General features: G+C 40.6%; 1 protein-coding gene across 1 annotated transcript in view; it reads right to left on the bottom strand.

Annotated features, from left to right (window-relative positions):
- DNAH8 (dynein axonemal heavy chain 8) overlaps nucleotides 1-16,424 on the bottom strand; it is a 406,635-nt gene that overhangs the window by 368,078 nt on the left and 22,133 nt on the right. The window contains 2 exon segments of the mRNA XM_049765310.1: nucleotides 8,921-9,097; nucleotides 14,243-14,406. Coding sequence (XP_049621267.1) covers nucleotides 8,921-9,097; nucleotides 14,243-14,406 — 341 coding nt within the window.

Raw genomic sequence — 16,424 nt, 5'->3', positions numbered from 1 at the left:
TTGTGCCAGAATTTAGAGGGAAGGCTTTTAGTTTTTCTCCATTGAGGATAATATTTGCCACTGGCTTGTGGTAGATGGCCTTCACTATATTGAGAAAGGTTCCCTCCATTCCCATCTTGCTGAGAGTTTTGATCAAGAATGGGTGTTGGACCTTATCAAATGCTTTCTCTGCATCTATTGATATGATCATGTGGTTTTTATTTTTCTTGTTATTGATGTTGTGTATTATGTTGATAGATTTACAGATGTTAAACCAGCCTTGCATTCCTGGGATGAAACCTACTTGATCGTAGTGGATGATCTTTTTAACGAGGTATTGAATCCTATTTGCCAGGATTTTGTTGAGGATCTTTGCATCTGCATTCATCAGTGATATTGGTCTGTAATTTTCTTTTTTGGTAGCATCTCTGTCTGGTTTAGGTATCAAGGTGATGTTGGCTTCATAAAAGCTATTTGGAAGTGTTTCTGTTTGTTCAATTTCATGAAAGAGTCTTGCCAAGATTGGCAGTAGTTCCTCTTGGAAAGTTTGATAGAATTCATTAGTGAATCCATCTGGACCTGGGCTTTTGTTTTTCGGCAGACATTTGATTACTTTTTTAATTTCATCAATGGTGATGGAGGTGTTTAGATATGCTACATCCTCTTCCTTCAACCGTGGAAGATTATAAGAGTCCAAGAATTTATCCATTTCCAGGTTCTCATTTTTAGTGGCGTAGAGTTTTTCAAAGTAGCTTCTGATTACCCTATGAATCTCTGTCATATCAGTAGTGATCTCTCCTTTTTCATTCCTGATACGAGTTATCAAGTTTCTCTCTCTCTTTCTTTGTTAGGTTTGCCAGTGGTCTATCAATCTTGTTGATTTTTTCAAAGAACCAACTTCTGCTTTCGTTGATCTTTCGGATTGTTTTTTGAGTTTCCACTTTGTTGATTTCTGCTCTCAGCTTTGTTATTTCCTTCTGTCTTCCTATTCTTGGATCCTTTTGTTGAGCATTTTCAGGTTCTATTGCTGTGTCATTAAGCTACTCAGGTAAGCTCCTTCTTCCTTCCTGATGTGTGCTTGCAAAGCTATAAATTTTCCTCTCAGTACTGCTTTTGCTGTGTCCCATAAGTTCTGATAGTTTGTGTCTTTATTGTCATTTGTTTCCAGGAACCTTTTGATTTCCTCCTTGATTTCATCTCGGACCCACTGGTTATTGAGCATGAGGCTGTTTAACTTCCAGGTGTTAAAGTGTTTCTTCCGAGTCCCTTTGGAGTTCACAAATAATTTCAGAGCCTTGTGGTCAGCGAACGTAGTCTGCAAAATTTCTATCCTCTTGATCTTATGGAGGTATGTTTTATGTGCCAGCATGTAGTCTATCCTGGAGAATGTCCCATGTACATTGGAGAAGAATGTGTATCCAGGTTTCTGGGGATGGAGTGTCCTATATATATCCACTAGGCCTCTTTCTTCCATTTCTCTCCTCAGGTCTAGTATATTCTTGTTGGGTTTCAGTCTGGTTGACCTATCCAGTGTTGACAAAGCCGTGTTAAGGTCCCCCACAATTATTGTGTTGTTGTTGATATTATTTTTCGGATTTGTCAACAGTTGTATTAAATATTTTGCTGGCCCCTCATTCGGTGCATATATGTTTAGGAGAGTGAATTCTTCCTGCTCTACGTACCCCTTGATTAATATAAAATGTCCGTCTTTGTCCCTTACAACCTTCTTGAGTATAAAGTTTGCATTATCTGATATTAGTATGGCCACTCCAGCTTTTTTATGGGTGTTGTTTGCTTGGATAATTTTTCTCCAGCCTTTTATTTTGAGTCTATGTTTGTTCTGACTATTCAGGTGCGTTTCTTGTAGGCAGCAGAAGGTTGGATTGAGTTTTTTGATCCATTTAGCCACTCTGTGTCTCTTAACTGGTGCATTTAGTCCATTGACGTTGAGAGAAAGAATTGTCCTGGGATTTAACGCCATCTTTATTTCAAAATTTGATGTGTCTTTTGGGTAGTCTTGTCTTAGATTAGGTCATTCAGTTTTTCTCTTAAGACTGGTTTTGTGAAGTTTCTGAGCTGTTTTTTGTCTGTGAAACCATGTATTCTTCCGTCAAACCAGAAAGTGAGTTATGCTGGGTATAGTATTCTGGGTGAAGCATTCATTTCATTCAGTCTTGTCACAATATCCCACCACTGCTATCTGGCATTGAGTGTTTCTGGTGACAGGTCTGCTGTAAATCTCAGGGAAGCTTGCTTGAACGTGATTTCCCCTTTTGATCTTGCTGTTTTCAGAATTCTGTCTCTATCTGTGGGATTTGTCATTGTGACTAGGATGTGTCTTGGGGTGGTTTTTCTGGGGTCTCTTTTGGTTAGTACTCTTCGGGCATGCAGGATTTGATCACATATATTCTTTAGCTCTGGAAGTTTCTCTTTAATGATGTTCTTGACCGTTGATTCTTTCTGGAAATTTTCTTCCTGGGTCTCTGGGACTCCAATGATTCTTAAGTTGTTTCTGTTGATCTTATCATAGACTTCTATTTTCATCTGTTCCCATTCTTTGACTAATTTTTCCATTGTCTGCTCATTTGCTTTAAGTTTTTTGTCCAATCTCTCCTGCTGTATGGAATTGTTATGTATCTCATCTTCCACAGCACCAAGTCTATTCTCAGCTTCTGATACCCTGTCCCAGAGCTTATCCATTTTGTCATTCACTTCGTTTATTGACTTTTTCAGTCCTGTTAGTTGACATGTTATTTCAGTTTGGAGTTTTGTGATTTCTGTCTTCATATTTTCTTGGTTCTTATTAGAGTTCTGTTCAACTCAATCCATGGTTTCTTGGAGTCCGTTGAGCATCTTCCATATTGCTAGTCTAAAGTCCTTATCTGAGAGGTTGATTAGTTGGTTGGTCATTATCTGGTCCTCAGAATTGTCATCTTCATTCTCTATGTCTGATGCTGGCCTGCGTTGTTTCCCCATTGTCACACTTGTATTGTGGGTTTTTCTATGTGTTGTGGTGGTATTAATTGTCTATGTGATGCAGGCAGCACACTCCTCTGGCTCCTCCCTTTCTGGATGGGCTGACTTGCCTCTAAGGGAAGGGAGTCCTCCGTGGATGAAGCCTCACACTTGGTCAAATCTTAGGCCCGAGCATGGAACAGAGAAGACAGTCCGGAGAGAAATGTTTGCTTCTGTGATATAGCGCCATTCTTAGTGTGATTTTTCCTTCTTGTTGCAATGGTGTTCTTTCCTTAGAAAAAGTGCACGGCCGCTCCGCTTTGCTACGCGGCCGTGCTTCGCTGGAGCCTCTTTTTGCCCCACTCGCAAGAGTTTCACGCAAGAGGACAGTAGACAGACATAGACAGGTCACACTCACAGTTTTTCACAGTTGGGCCCCACTGGGCTGGTGTACTTTCGCGGATTTTCGGCAATATTTCTGAGATTCATGCCATGGTACTGACACTACATTCCCTTCCTTGTAAAATTACCGGCCAAAATATGCCCTCAATCAAATTCTTTTGCCCAGAGAACTCCGAGCATCAAAACCTTCTAAGACAAGCTTCCTCTTTCCTTGTCAGTCGTATTTACATCTAAAAGCCAGTCAGCCAAGTTTGCTTGAGTATCTATGGAAACTAGTCTGCTACAAAATTTACATTTCTTTAACTTAGCTCTCTGCTAAACACAAATATCAGACAGCAGCTTCAGATTTTTCAGGGCTAGACAACAGATCTCTAAAACTGGTTTAGCTACAAAATATTCTTTTTTTTAATATATATTTTATTTAAACACCTTGATTACATACATGATTGGGTTTGGGTTTCAGTCATGTAAAGAACACCACCCATCACCAGTGCAACATTCCCATCACCAATGTCCCAAATCTCCCTCCTCCCCACCCGACCCCCGGCTGTACTCTAGACAGGCTCTCCATTTCCCTCATACATTCTCATTATTAGGACAGTTCAAAATGGAGTTATTTCTCTAACTAAACTCATCACTCTTTGTGGTGAGCTTCCTGAGGTGAGCTGGAACTTCCAGCTCTTTTCTCTTTTGTGTCTGAAAATGATTATTGCAAGAATGTCTTTCATTTTTCTTAAAACCCATAGATGAATGAGACCATTCTGCGTTTTTCTCTCTCTCTCTGACTTATTTCACTCAGCATAAGAGATTCCGTGTACATCCATGTATAGGAAAATTTCATGACTTCATCTCTCCTGACAGCTGCATAATATTCCATTGTGTATATGTACCACAGTTTCTTTAGCTATTCGTCTGTTGAAGGGCATCTTGGTTGTTTCCAGAGTCTTGCTATGGTAAATAGTGCTGCAATGAATATAGGTGTAAGGAAGGGGTTTTTGTATTGGATTTTTGTGTTCCTAGGGTATATTCCTAGGAGTGGTATAGCTGGATCATATGGGAGCTCGATTTCCAGTTTTTGGAGGAATCTCCATGTCGCTTTCCATAAAGGTTGGACTAAACGCATTCCCACCAGCAGTGGATAAGAGTTCCTTTCTCTCCACATCCCCGCCAGCACTGTTTATTCTCATTCTTTGTGATGTGTGCCATTCTCTGGGGTATGAGGTGGTACCTCATAGTTGTTTTGATTTGCATCTCCCTGATTATTAGTGATGTGGAGCATTTTTTCATTTGTCTTTTGGCAATTTGTATTTCTTCTTTGTCAAAGTGTCTGTTCATTTCTTCTCCCCATTTTTGATGGGATTAAATGTTTTTTTCTTGTAATGTTCTGTCAGTGCCTTGTATATTTTGGAAATTAGCCCCTTATCTGATGGGTATTGGGTGAATAGTTTCTCCCACTCAGTGGGTGGCTCTTGTATCCTGGGCACTATTTCCTTTGAGGTGCAGAAGCTTCTCAGCTTAATATATTACCATCTGTTAATCTCTACTTTCACTTGCTTGGAGAGTGCAGTTTCTTCCTTGAATATGCCTGTAGTCTCAATGTCCAGGAGTGTTTTGCCTATGTGTTGTTCTATATATCTTATGGTTTTGGATCTGATATCGAGGTCAAATAGTTGGGCGTGCCCCCTAGAGGGGGCGCGAGGCTCCATAAACCGGGGTGCGTTTGACCTCGGCAAACACTGTCATAACAAGCTAAACCTTGTGTTTATGTCTCTGTATGTCTCTGGAGCTGAGAGTTTCTGTGTCCTGCTTCAAACCCAGCTTCGAAAAGCTATGCATTGCAAAACGTGCTCATTGTAGCCATTAGTCCAGACATCACCTCTGATTAAAAATCAGCTCAAATTATTTTATATATTTTTGTTTTGCAGGTTAACGTTTTTTAATAAAATACTATTTACAGTCGTGCAGGGGGGGTCACGAAAAATGTTTTCTTCTTCCTAGGGGGGCATGACAGAAAATAATTGAGGGCCGGGCGGTGGCGCTGGAGGTAAGGTGCCTGCCTTGCCTGCGCTAGCCTAGGGCGGACCGCGGTTCGATCCCCCGGCGTCCCATATGGTCCCCCAAGAAGCCAGGAGCAACTTCTGAGCGCATAGCCAGGAGTAACCCCTGAGCGTCACAGGGTGTGGCCCAAAAACCAAAAAAAAAAAAAAAAGAAAATAATTGAGAAGTACTTCTCTATACTAGAAAAAAAATAGCTGAATCATACACTTTAAACAGGTGAATTGTATCACAATCAGCATTATCACTGGAGCTCTTTAGGTAGAAAAAAGATAAAAACCAACTTGCTTACAAATAGGAACACTTTCACATTTTGGAAAACAACATAGTTCAAGCTGACATGCATAACCGACTCCCAAGATATGCCACAGAAAAGTAAGTGTGTTGAAGAAAATTACACCATGACAATATGTGATTTTTAAAAACTAGAAATGCAAAACAAAACTCTGAAGTTTAATTATGTTCTTAGTGAACTTATGCATCGATGCAGCTTCATTTATATACAAGTTCACAAATGAACTACATTTATGTAGAAATACACTAAAATGCTCTTTCTGCTGAGCCTGCCTAGACACTCCAAAGACTATAACCTCTCCAGGACCCACACCCGGTAAGATGTCCCCACCCAACGCACGTGAGGCCAATTCCTGCCGTGTGATTGGGTACCCAGAGACTTAAAAAGCATGGCAGCCATGCTCTTTGCCTCTTTTCTGCTGAGCCTGCCTAGACACTCCAAGGACTATAATCTCTCCAGGACCCACACCCGAAACGCGGCTGCTCCGCTTCGTGGCCACGCTTATCTTGTAACCCCTGAATTCCATTTCTGCACATTTTAAGAAGCAATCTACAGCCTTGCTAATGGAGTAATTTTGCAGTACACCCCCATATTTACAGAAATCAAGATGGCTCCTCTAATAATCTAAAAAGTAGGAAACAAATAGGTATCCTCTCAAATAAGAAGTTTAGAGTAGAATTATGGAAAATGTTCAGGGAGCTCAAAAAAAAAGCATCAATAGACTTGACTGGAGCAAAATTAAGCATCAAGAAGATTTGTCAACTGAAATTAGAAATTTTCACACTGAACTAACAGATCAGAAAAACTGAGCTTATGCAAGTGTTGCCAGGCACAGGGTTTGGGGATACCCCATGCCGGAGCCTTTCTCCCTAGCCTGGGGAGTGCTGGGAGGTTTGGCAGGCCCCATAGCCTACCCCCTTTTTTTCCCCTGGACTCCAAGCCCTACCTGGGTGCTGGCTCAGGTGGCCAGAAGTAGGTTCAGGTGGACTCTTAGTGGTCCTCAGGCTTCCCCCCACCCTCTGTACTCCAGGGGAGAGGTGCATGGGAAGAAGGGTGGGCAGATATCTGGCTTTTGGTTTCCTCCTTGATTCTGGAGACCAGCTCTTGCCAGGTATGGGGTTTGGGGAGAGCCCATACCGGAGCCCTTCTCCCTGGCCCGGGGAGTGCTGGGAGGCTTGGCAGGCCCTCAGTAGTCCTTGTCTTTTTCCCCTGACTCCAGGCCTTCCCTGGGTGCCAGCTCAGATGGCCAGAAGTGGGGTCAGGTGGACTCTTAGTGGTCCTCAGGCTTCCCCCCCTCCCTCCGTACTACAGGGGGGAGGTGCATGGGGAGGAGGGCGGGCAGACATCTGGCTTCTGGTTCCCTCTTTGATTCTGGAGACCAGCTCTTGCCAGGTATGGGGTTTGGGGGACCCCATACCAGAGCCCTTCTCCCTGGCCTGGGGAGTGCTGGGAGGCTTGGCAGGCCCCCAGCCGTCTTTGTCTTTTTCCCCTGACTCCAGGCCTTCCCTGGGTGCCAGCTCAGATGGCCAGAAGTAGGTTCAGGTGGACTCTTAGTGGTCCTCAGGCTTCTCTCTACCTCTCCCTACACTAATGGAAATGCGCTTTGGGAGGAGGGCGGGCCGTTTTAGTACTGGTTTATGTTGGGACAGACACTGGAATTTTTTTCTCCTTGTTTTCCTATTGATAGTATTGTATGCATGTATTTTATATATCCATAACATCCATCTTGTATTGTGACCTTGATACTGCCCTACAAATCTCATTTCTAATATTTTACTGCCTTAGTCTCAACCCTTATTTCCCCCCATCTTCCCATGTAGGTGCAGCTCATGACATGAAGCTCACCACATAGAGTGATAAGTACAGTTAGAGAAATAACTACACTGAAAACTATCATAACAATGTGAATGAAGAGGGAAAAAGAAAGCCAGTCTCGAGTACAGTTGTGGGTTGGGAGTAGATAGATCCTGGAAATTGGTGGGAATCCTGCACTGGTGAAGGGGGGTGTTCTTTACATGACTGTAATCATACAACTACAATTATGTTTGTAATCACGGTGTTTAAATAAAGATAATTTATATAAAAAAGAAATACACTAAAATATTAAAAATAAAACAGAACTGTAACTAACTGCTTATCACGAAGAAAAAAGACATGGAAGAAGGTGGGGCATAATTGTGACTTGTTTTATATGTTCTTTGTTCTTTTTTTTTTTTTTTTTTGGATTTTGGGCCACACCTGATGACACTCAGGGGTCACTCCTGGCTATGCATTCATAAATCGCTCCTGGCTTGAGGGACCATATGGAATGCCAGGGATCAAACTGTGGTCCATCCTAGGCTAGTGCAGGCAAGGCAGATAGATGCCTTACCACTTGCGCCACCACTCCAGCCCATGTTTTATATGTTCTATTTAAATATTTTACTTAGAAAATGTATCCAAACATTATTTGAATAACATATATTATCTAAGAAAACAAATATATTTCCTAAGAATCAAGGAATAAGAGAATTGGAAAATATCAAATCAAACTATATAAAGAGGTTCAATAGAAAAGGAAATAGAAGATCAGAGCAATAGTACAGTAAGTTGGGCAATTGCCTTGCACACAATTCCTGGCATCTCATTTTGTCCCTCAACCCACCAGTATTGATTCCTGAGTGCAGAGCCAGGAGCAATACCTGAACACCATTGATGTGGCCCAAACATGCGCGCACACACACACACACACACACATCACATCACATCACAACACAACACAACACAACACAACACACGAAAAGTGTGTTTCTTGTGGAATAATAGGATAATGGAATAAAGGAATAAATGGAATAATGGGAATGAATTGTAAGATGAGAGATCTTTTGTTTTGACTCTAAACAGTTATTGGTTTCAACTTCTTGAAATAACAATGATATAAGGAGATTTGGGAGGCTCAGAGTGATAGCTCAACTATTTTTGATTTCGAGTTCGATTTCGAGCATCCCATAAGTTTCATGAGCCTGCCAGGAGCAATTTCTGAGAGCAGGGCCAGTAGTAACCTCTGAGAGCCACCCGGTGTGGCCCATAAACCAAAAACAAAGTAAAGAAAGAGAGAGATAAAGAGAGAGAGAGAAGGTTTTACTCAAAATTTAACACCCCTAAATCTAAATACACATGTTGATACAATTCAATAAAGGTAATGATCAAGTGCTTGTTTGATATGTATGAAACTTTAAAAAGCAATGCCTTTACCTTTAATAGTTTGGAGTGTGCAACATTAAGCACATTTATGATGGCTTTACAACTGGGTCCTTTAATCTGTTCTATGATATAATTGAATTTGGCTGACATGCGTTTCCAATGTTCCAGTTCAGTGAGCGGACCTGAATCATCAGCTTCTTTTCTCATCTGTTCACTTTCAATTAGTACCTGAAATAAAAAATATTCACAAAATATATAAATGCGGGGCCGGAGCAGTGGCACAAGCAGTAAGGCATCTGCCTTGCCAGCGCTAGGCTAGGACAGACTACAGTTCGATCCCCCAGCATCCCATAACGTTCCCCAAGCCAGGAGCAATTTTTAAGCACATAGCCAGAAGTAACGCCTGAGCGTCACTGGGTATGGCCCAAACTCCCCCCATATATATATATATATATATATATATATATATATATATATATATATACATATATATATGCTTTTTTTGCTATTACACTTTTTATTTGTGTTTTTACAAATAAAACAGAAATAAAAAGAAATTACCTAAGAATAAAAGGAAACTTCTATATTTGGTGTGTAGTACAAGTGGGTTAACTCCTGGGATGGTTCAACTGCACATGCAGCCCTGTAGTACCATTTTCCCTATAGACCTGCCTCAGCACCCCTCTATGATGCTCTTCCAGGACATCAATATGACCAAACTTTAGTTATACCAGTGTTTGAGCTGATATCACCAGGGCTTTATGGAGCAGCCAGTAAGGGAACCCTCTCTGGTATCTTCCTTCTTCCAGGAGGCCTGGCAGCTGAATATACATCATCTAAAAGTAGTAGTATCTGCAACAATACTGTCAATTTCTAGAAAATGTCATTTGTTTGATGTTGTCATCCCTATAAGAGCACCCCAAATTAACATAATGGACAGCTAACAACAGCTAATATCAGCTTACTAAATCTTCTGACATTGTATTAATGATTTCATTGGAGAAACAATAATAATTCAAAAATGTGCTTGCGACTGTACTTTTTTCTTTCTTTTTCTCATTTTCTTTCTTCTCTTCCTTGTCTTTTTAATTTTCTTTTATATTCTATTTTAATAATAATTTTCTCTCACTTATCCGGTAACAAGTGTATTATATACAACTATGTCAACTATGTGATGCATTTTCTTTAAAGTAAAAAACATATAAGTGAAACTTGCAAGGGAATGGGAGGAGACAATAACACCAGGATAATGAACAGATAAAGGGAAGGAAAAGAATAAAAATGTCAGTGAAATTAAAGAGATTAAAGAAATACAAAAATGGCAATTTAATGATCTAAGGAAGTGTTTGCAGAGACTGGCACACATCACAAATGAACAGCAACAACCAGCACTGGGTGGATGCGAGGAGAAAGGGATTCTCATTCACTGCTGGTGGAAATGCCAACTGGTTCAGCCTTTTTGAAAAACATTATGTATATTCCTTAAAAAACTAGAAACTGAGCTTCCATATGATCCAGAAATAGCACTCCTCTGGTACACCCTATGAACTCAAAAATACATTCAAAAAGCCCTCTACATTCCTATATTCATTACTATACCATATACAATAGCAAGAATCTGGAAACAATCTAATTATTTGGGGAACAAATGAATGGCTAAAGAAACTGGTATATCTACACAATGGAATACTACCAAAGCTTTTCATGAAAAATGAAGTCATGCAATTTCCTTATAAGTGGATGGATATGGAGAGTATTATGCTGAGTGAAATGAGTCAGAGGGAGAGGGATAGACATAGACTAATCTCACTACCTTTGTGAGATATAATAAAAAAATAGTTTGGTAATAATACCAAGAAACAACAGATGAGGACTAGAAGAACCAGTCCATAGTAGAAAGCTTCCCACAAATAGTGTAGCAGTGCAGTTAGGGTAAAGAAGGGACCACTATGACAATGATAGTTGGAACTGATCACTCTAGACAAAAACGTGGTGCTAAAAGGGGATAAAGTGTTATGATTAATATATACTTCTTCATTAACCATAGTGCAAACCGTGGTGTTAAAAATGGAGGAAATGAAAGAGAGAAAGGAAGCAAGGGAGAGAGAGAGAGAGAGAGAGAGAGAGAGACAGAGACAGAGACAGAGACAGAGAGACAGAGAGACAGAGAGACAGAGACAGAGAGACAGAGACAGAGAGAGACAGAGACAGAGAGAGAAAGAGAGAGAGACAGAGAGAGAGAAGGAAAATGTCTTCTAAGAGGCAGGCAGAGGTTAGTTGGGAAAACGGGAGAGGAAAACTGGAGACATTGGTGGCGAGAAATGTGCACTGGTGAAGGGTGGTGTACACTGTATGACTAAAACTCAATCGTGAACAATTTTGTAATCATGGTGCTTATGTTATTCTGTAGTTTTTATATTCATAGCCTTTCATAACAATGATGAAAATGTTAAGAATACAAATGAGAGGGGCCGGTGAGGTGGCACTAGAGGTAAGGTGTTTGCCTTGCAAGCGCTAGCCAAGGAAGGACTGCGGTTCGATCCCCCAGTGTCCCATATGGTCCCCCCAAGCCAGGGGCAATTTCTGAGCGCTTAGCCAGGAGTAACCGCTGAGCATCAAATGGGTGTGGCCGAAGAAACCAAAAAAAAAAAGAATACAAATGAGGGGGCCGGAGAGATAGCATGGAGGTAAGGCGTTTGCCTTTCATGCAGAAGGTCATCAGTTCGAATCTAGCTTCCCATATGGTCTCCTGTGCCTGACAGGAGCAATTTCTGAGCATGGAGCCAAGAGTTTCCCCTGAGCACTGCTGGGTGTGACCCAAAAACCACAAACAAAAAAAAAAGCAAAACAAGAATACAAATGAGGTAAAATACAGTTGACTTTTCAAAAACCTATATAGGTTCTTTATTCTACAAAACACTTTAAAAGTGGTTTATAAAACTAACTTTACTGCTTACAGACTTCTCCATACCTTAATAGAAGATGCTACACACTAAACTTTTTCCAAATGGTTAAATATTTATATAATTTGAATAAATAAATAAAATATTATTATAAGACCTTAAAATTAATAAGATCTAGGCTAGATAGACTGTATAGTTGATAAGGGATTTGCCTTGCATGTGGTCAACCTGGGTTCAATCCCCAGCACCCCTATTTAGTCTCCTGAGCCAGGATTGATCCCTGAGCACAGAGCCAGAAGTAAATCATGAGAGCACCACCAAGTATGGCTAAAACCAAAACAAAAATTTAATTAATAAAATAGATAAAATTTTTATCATGGAGATGCACATGCATCTCAACTGGATATATGGACTCTCACCTTATTTCTCTCTACAGAAGCCTATATTCTCTCTGAATATTTGTCTCCCACCCCACCCCTTTATCTCCCCTCATATTTCTCTAAATAAAACTATTTTGGTTCACTAAAACATTAATTGAAGCACTCCATAAACATCATAAAAGAATATCAACTCCTGTTACCTGAATAAAAATGAAATCTCAAATTGGATTCTTCCCAGAATGTAGTTAGGTAAAATGGGGGTAATATTATGAGAAAGTTGTCCTGATTCCAAGAAAAAGTTCTTCTTTCTTACAATTATGATGGTCTCTCTGCTCTTTCTTTTTTCTTCTAGTGTCATACAGTGAATGCCATCTTTTTTATTAAATACCATCAAATACTTTAAGATTTTGTGTCACTTGTAAGTCCTCTTTTTGATCATCATGAAATTTCATTGAATGGCATTATTCATATGCTTGACCTATTTTCTCTATTGTACATTTGTTAGCATTTATGGAAGTTTAACATAAATTATAAATACTAATTCTCTGTCATATTAACTTGAAGTATTTTCTCCCAGAAGGTTGTCTATCTTAGTATCTTTGTTTCATTATGATTGTTTTTTTATGATGCTAAATTTCTTGAATTTGAGGTTTTATATCTTGCTTAAGAATCCACCAATATTGTTCTATATTATGCTTAATTTTAATTTGTTTTTGTTTAAAAGCTAATTTTAAAATATTTTTCATTAAAAACTTTCATAATTTATCCATTATGATGTGTGCATCTTAGTTTATTGATTTTTAAATTTTGTATCTATGATTCATCTTAAGTTAATTTTGTGTATGATGAGATCTTTATTTTTAATGTATTTTTAAAGGTATTTCCAATTTCTTGCATTGATTCTTCTTAATTGTCACCCATTTGTTGCAGTTGTCCAATTGATTTCATTATTTAAGTTCATAAGTCTTCTTAAATGACAAGTTTTTTTGCTTCCTCTGTTTTATAAATGAAAAATCTATATTTCTTGATTATAATAACTAGAGAGCATTTCCCAAGCCATTATGTACAACAGGGCTATGTTTTCAGAGTAAGTTATAAATCTTCCTTCCTTAAAGGTGGCTGCAAAAGTCACCTTCTGGTGGGGGGAAAAATGACCAGCTTCAAGTGATATCAGGAAGTGAATTCTAGGGCTGGAGCAATAGCACAGCAGCAGGGCATTTGCCTTGTACTCGGCCAGCCTGGGATGAACCTGAGTTCGGTTCCCAGCATCCCATATGGTTGCCGAGCCTACCAGGAGTGATTTCTAATTGAGTAACCTCTGAGCGCCGCTAGTGAATTCTGTGACAAGCACTCCAGGTCCTGCTGACATTTCCATGGTTCTCCATTTTTTTTCTTTCTTAACAACTTTCCTCCTACATCCATACATTCCAGAAAGGTAAACTTGAAACTGTTTTCCCCTTCCTCTATTTCATCCTTTCTTAGCCAGTGATTTTCTTCTCTGGTCTCACTGTCCTGTGCTCAAGAACCAATTTTCTATGAGTTGGTTCCTAGAGTCCTCTTACAGTCCTCAGAATACTGATATATATCCAATTACACTATTACATTTTATACTGTCAGAGTAGATTTGGCCAGAGAATTACAGACACGCCACTATACTACTGAAATGAGTGACCCTAGTTTGAATCTTAAACATAAGACAAGTCCACTGAATTTCAGGAGCTATTTAGTGTATAGCTAAATAAGTTATAGTCTTTTCATTGTATTCTTTCCTGATCATTCAGAAAGTCCTAGGGTTAAATTCTGACTCTTGCTAAGTCATTATTTATTTCATTCTAAAATTATTTCATTATTTCATTCTTCATTATTTCATTCTAAAACAATAGCTTCCACATAAAAATGAGAACTATATTTAAATAAATTGTCTGTGGTCCACAGAGACCTATGACTTTTGCACTAGAGTCAGAGAGTCTTAGTTTTCTAACGAACTTTGAAGACTCCTTTCAAAAGACTACTTTCAAAGACCAAATGCAATGTCTCAAACACTGTATGTTGAGAACTCTGACTCATTTCAGTGCACTTAACCAACTCACCTGTTCTATCTGTTTGTACCATATCATTAGCACATCTTCTAGGTGACGAACAGTTTCTGAATTGCTAGCTGCGGCAGTCACTTCTTCAAAAGTATGAAGTTTGGAAAAATCAATATTGTCTATCTTCTTTAATGTAACTGTTCCTTCAATACTTATTCTAGCTCCTAAAAGGAAACAATATTGTTAAGAGGTGTTTAATGTCAATATAAGGCTTCAAGCTATAATTAATCAACTGTTGGGGGTCTAATACCTTATGAAAATATAATTAAAATGCAAGTGATTTGGCTTATAAGGTCAATAAATGATATATAATAAGAAGTAATAAAACTGAACATTTAAAAAGTAAATTAATATTTTTAAATATGACTAAATTGTTCACTAATAATTCAGAATGAGAATGCTGCTACAATGGAATATTTTAATTGTTTGATTAATTGTTAATTACTTTAATAAAACATGGTGGTTACCAGGTTATTCATAATACAGCTATTTTATTTTTTCATAATACAGGTTTTTTTGAGTTTCAGTCATGCAATATATGACACTCTTCACCAGTGCACATTTCCCACCACCAAAGTTCCTCTCTCTCCCCCCTCTCTCCCCCCTCTCCCTCTCTCTCCCCCTCTCCCTCTCTCTCCCTCTCCCCCCTCCCTCTCTCCCTCTCCCCCTCCCTCTCCCTCTCCCCCTCCCTCTTTCCCTCTCCCCCTCCCTCTCTCTCCTCTCCCTCTCCCTCTCTCCCCTCTCCCTCTCCCCTCTCCCCCTCTCCCTCCCCTCTCCCTCTCCCTCTCCCCTCTCCCTCTCTCCCCTCTCCCTCTCCCCTCTCCCCCTCTCCCTCTCCCCTCTCCCTCTCCCCTCTCCCCCTCTCCCTCTCTCCCCTCTCTTTCCCCTCTCTCTCCCTCTCTCCCCTCTCCCCCTCCCTCTCTCCCTCTCTCCCTTCTCTCTCCCTCTCTCCCCTCTCTTTCCCCTCTCTCTCCCTCTCTCCCCTCTCTGTCTCCCTCTCCCTCTCTCCCCTCTCCCTCCCTCCCCTCTCTCTCCCTCCCTCCCTTCTCTCTCTCCCTCTCTCCCCTCTCTTTCCCCTCTCTCTCCCTCTCTCCCCCTCTGTCTCCCTCTCTCCCCTCTCTCTCTCCCTCTCTCCCCTCTCTCCTCTCTCTCCCCTCTCTCCCTCTCTCCCCTCTCTCTCCCCTCTCTCTCCCCTCCCCCACTCTCCTCCTCCCTTCTCCCCTCCCCCACTCTCCTCCTCCACCCTTCTCCCCTTCCCCTCCCTCCTCTCCTCCTCCCCTCCCCCTCCCCTCCCCCTCCCCCCTCTCCTCCCCTCCCCTCTCTCCTCCTTCCCTCCCCCCTCCTCCTCCCCCTCCTTCTCCTTCCCTCCTCCTCCTCCCTCCCTCCTCCTCACCCATCCTCCTCCCCCCCTCCTCCCTCCTCCCTCCTCCCCCCTCTCGTCCTCCCCCTCCCCCCTCTCCCTCCCTCTCTCTCTCTCTCTTTCTTACCCCATCCTTTTAAACACTGTGGTTTGGTAGTAAGGGCGTATCATGCCTATCACTTTATCTTCTTTCAGCACCCAATTCTTGTCCAGAATGATCATTTCCAACTATCATTGTCGTAATTGGTCCCTTCTCTGGCCTAACTGCACTCTCTATTTGTGGAAGATTCAGACCACAGACTGGTCTTCCTAGCTCTTATATCTTTATTGCCTTTAATATTATCACCATACTATCTTTTTTTTTTCTTTTCTTATATCCCACAAAGGAGTGGAATTATTTTATGTCTATTCCTCTCCCTCTGGCTCAATTCATTCAGCATAATAGTCTCTATATCCATGCAAAAATAAGGCAATTTTATCATTTCATTTTTCCTAACAGCTGCATAGAAATTCATTGTTTCTTTAACCATTTATCAGTTCTCAGGCACTTGGGTTGTTTCTACATTCTGGCTATTGTGAATAATGCCTTGATGAATATAGGGATGCAAAGGAATTTTCTGAATGGTCTTTTTGGGCTCCTAGGATATATTCCTAAAAGTTGTATTGCTGGGTCATATGGAAGCTCTATTTTCTAGTTTTTTGAGGACCTTCCATATTGCTTTTAAAAAAGGCTGGACCAATTAGCATTCCCATTCACAGTGAATGGGAGTCCTTTCTCCCCACAGCAGCACTGGTTGTTCTTGTTCTCTGTGATGTGTGCCA

This window comes from Suncus etruscus, chromosome 18 (assembly GCF_024139225.1).
Source record: "Suncus etruscus isolate mSunEtr1 chromosome 18, mSunEtr1.pri.cur, whole genome shotgun sequence".
Classification (NCBI taxonomy): domain Eukaryota; kingdom Metazoa; phylum Chordata; class Mammalia; order Eulipotyphla; family Soricidae; genus Suncus; species Suncus etruscus.
This window is presented reverse-complemented; position numbering and strand designations above follow the sequence as displayed.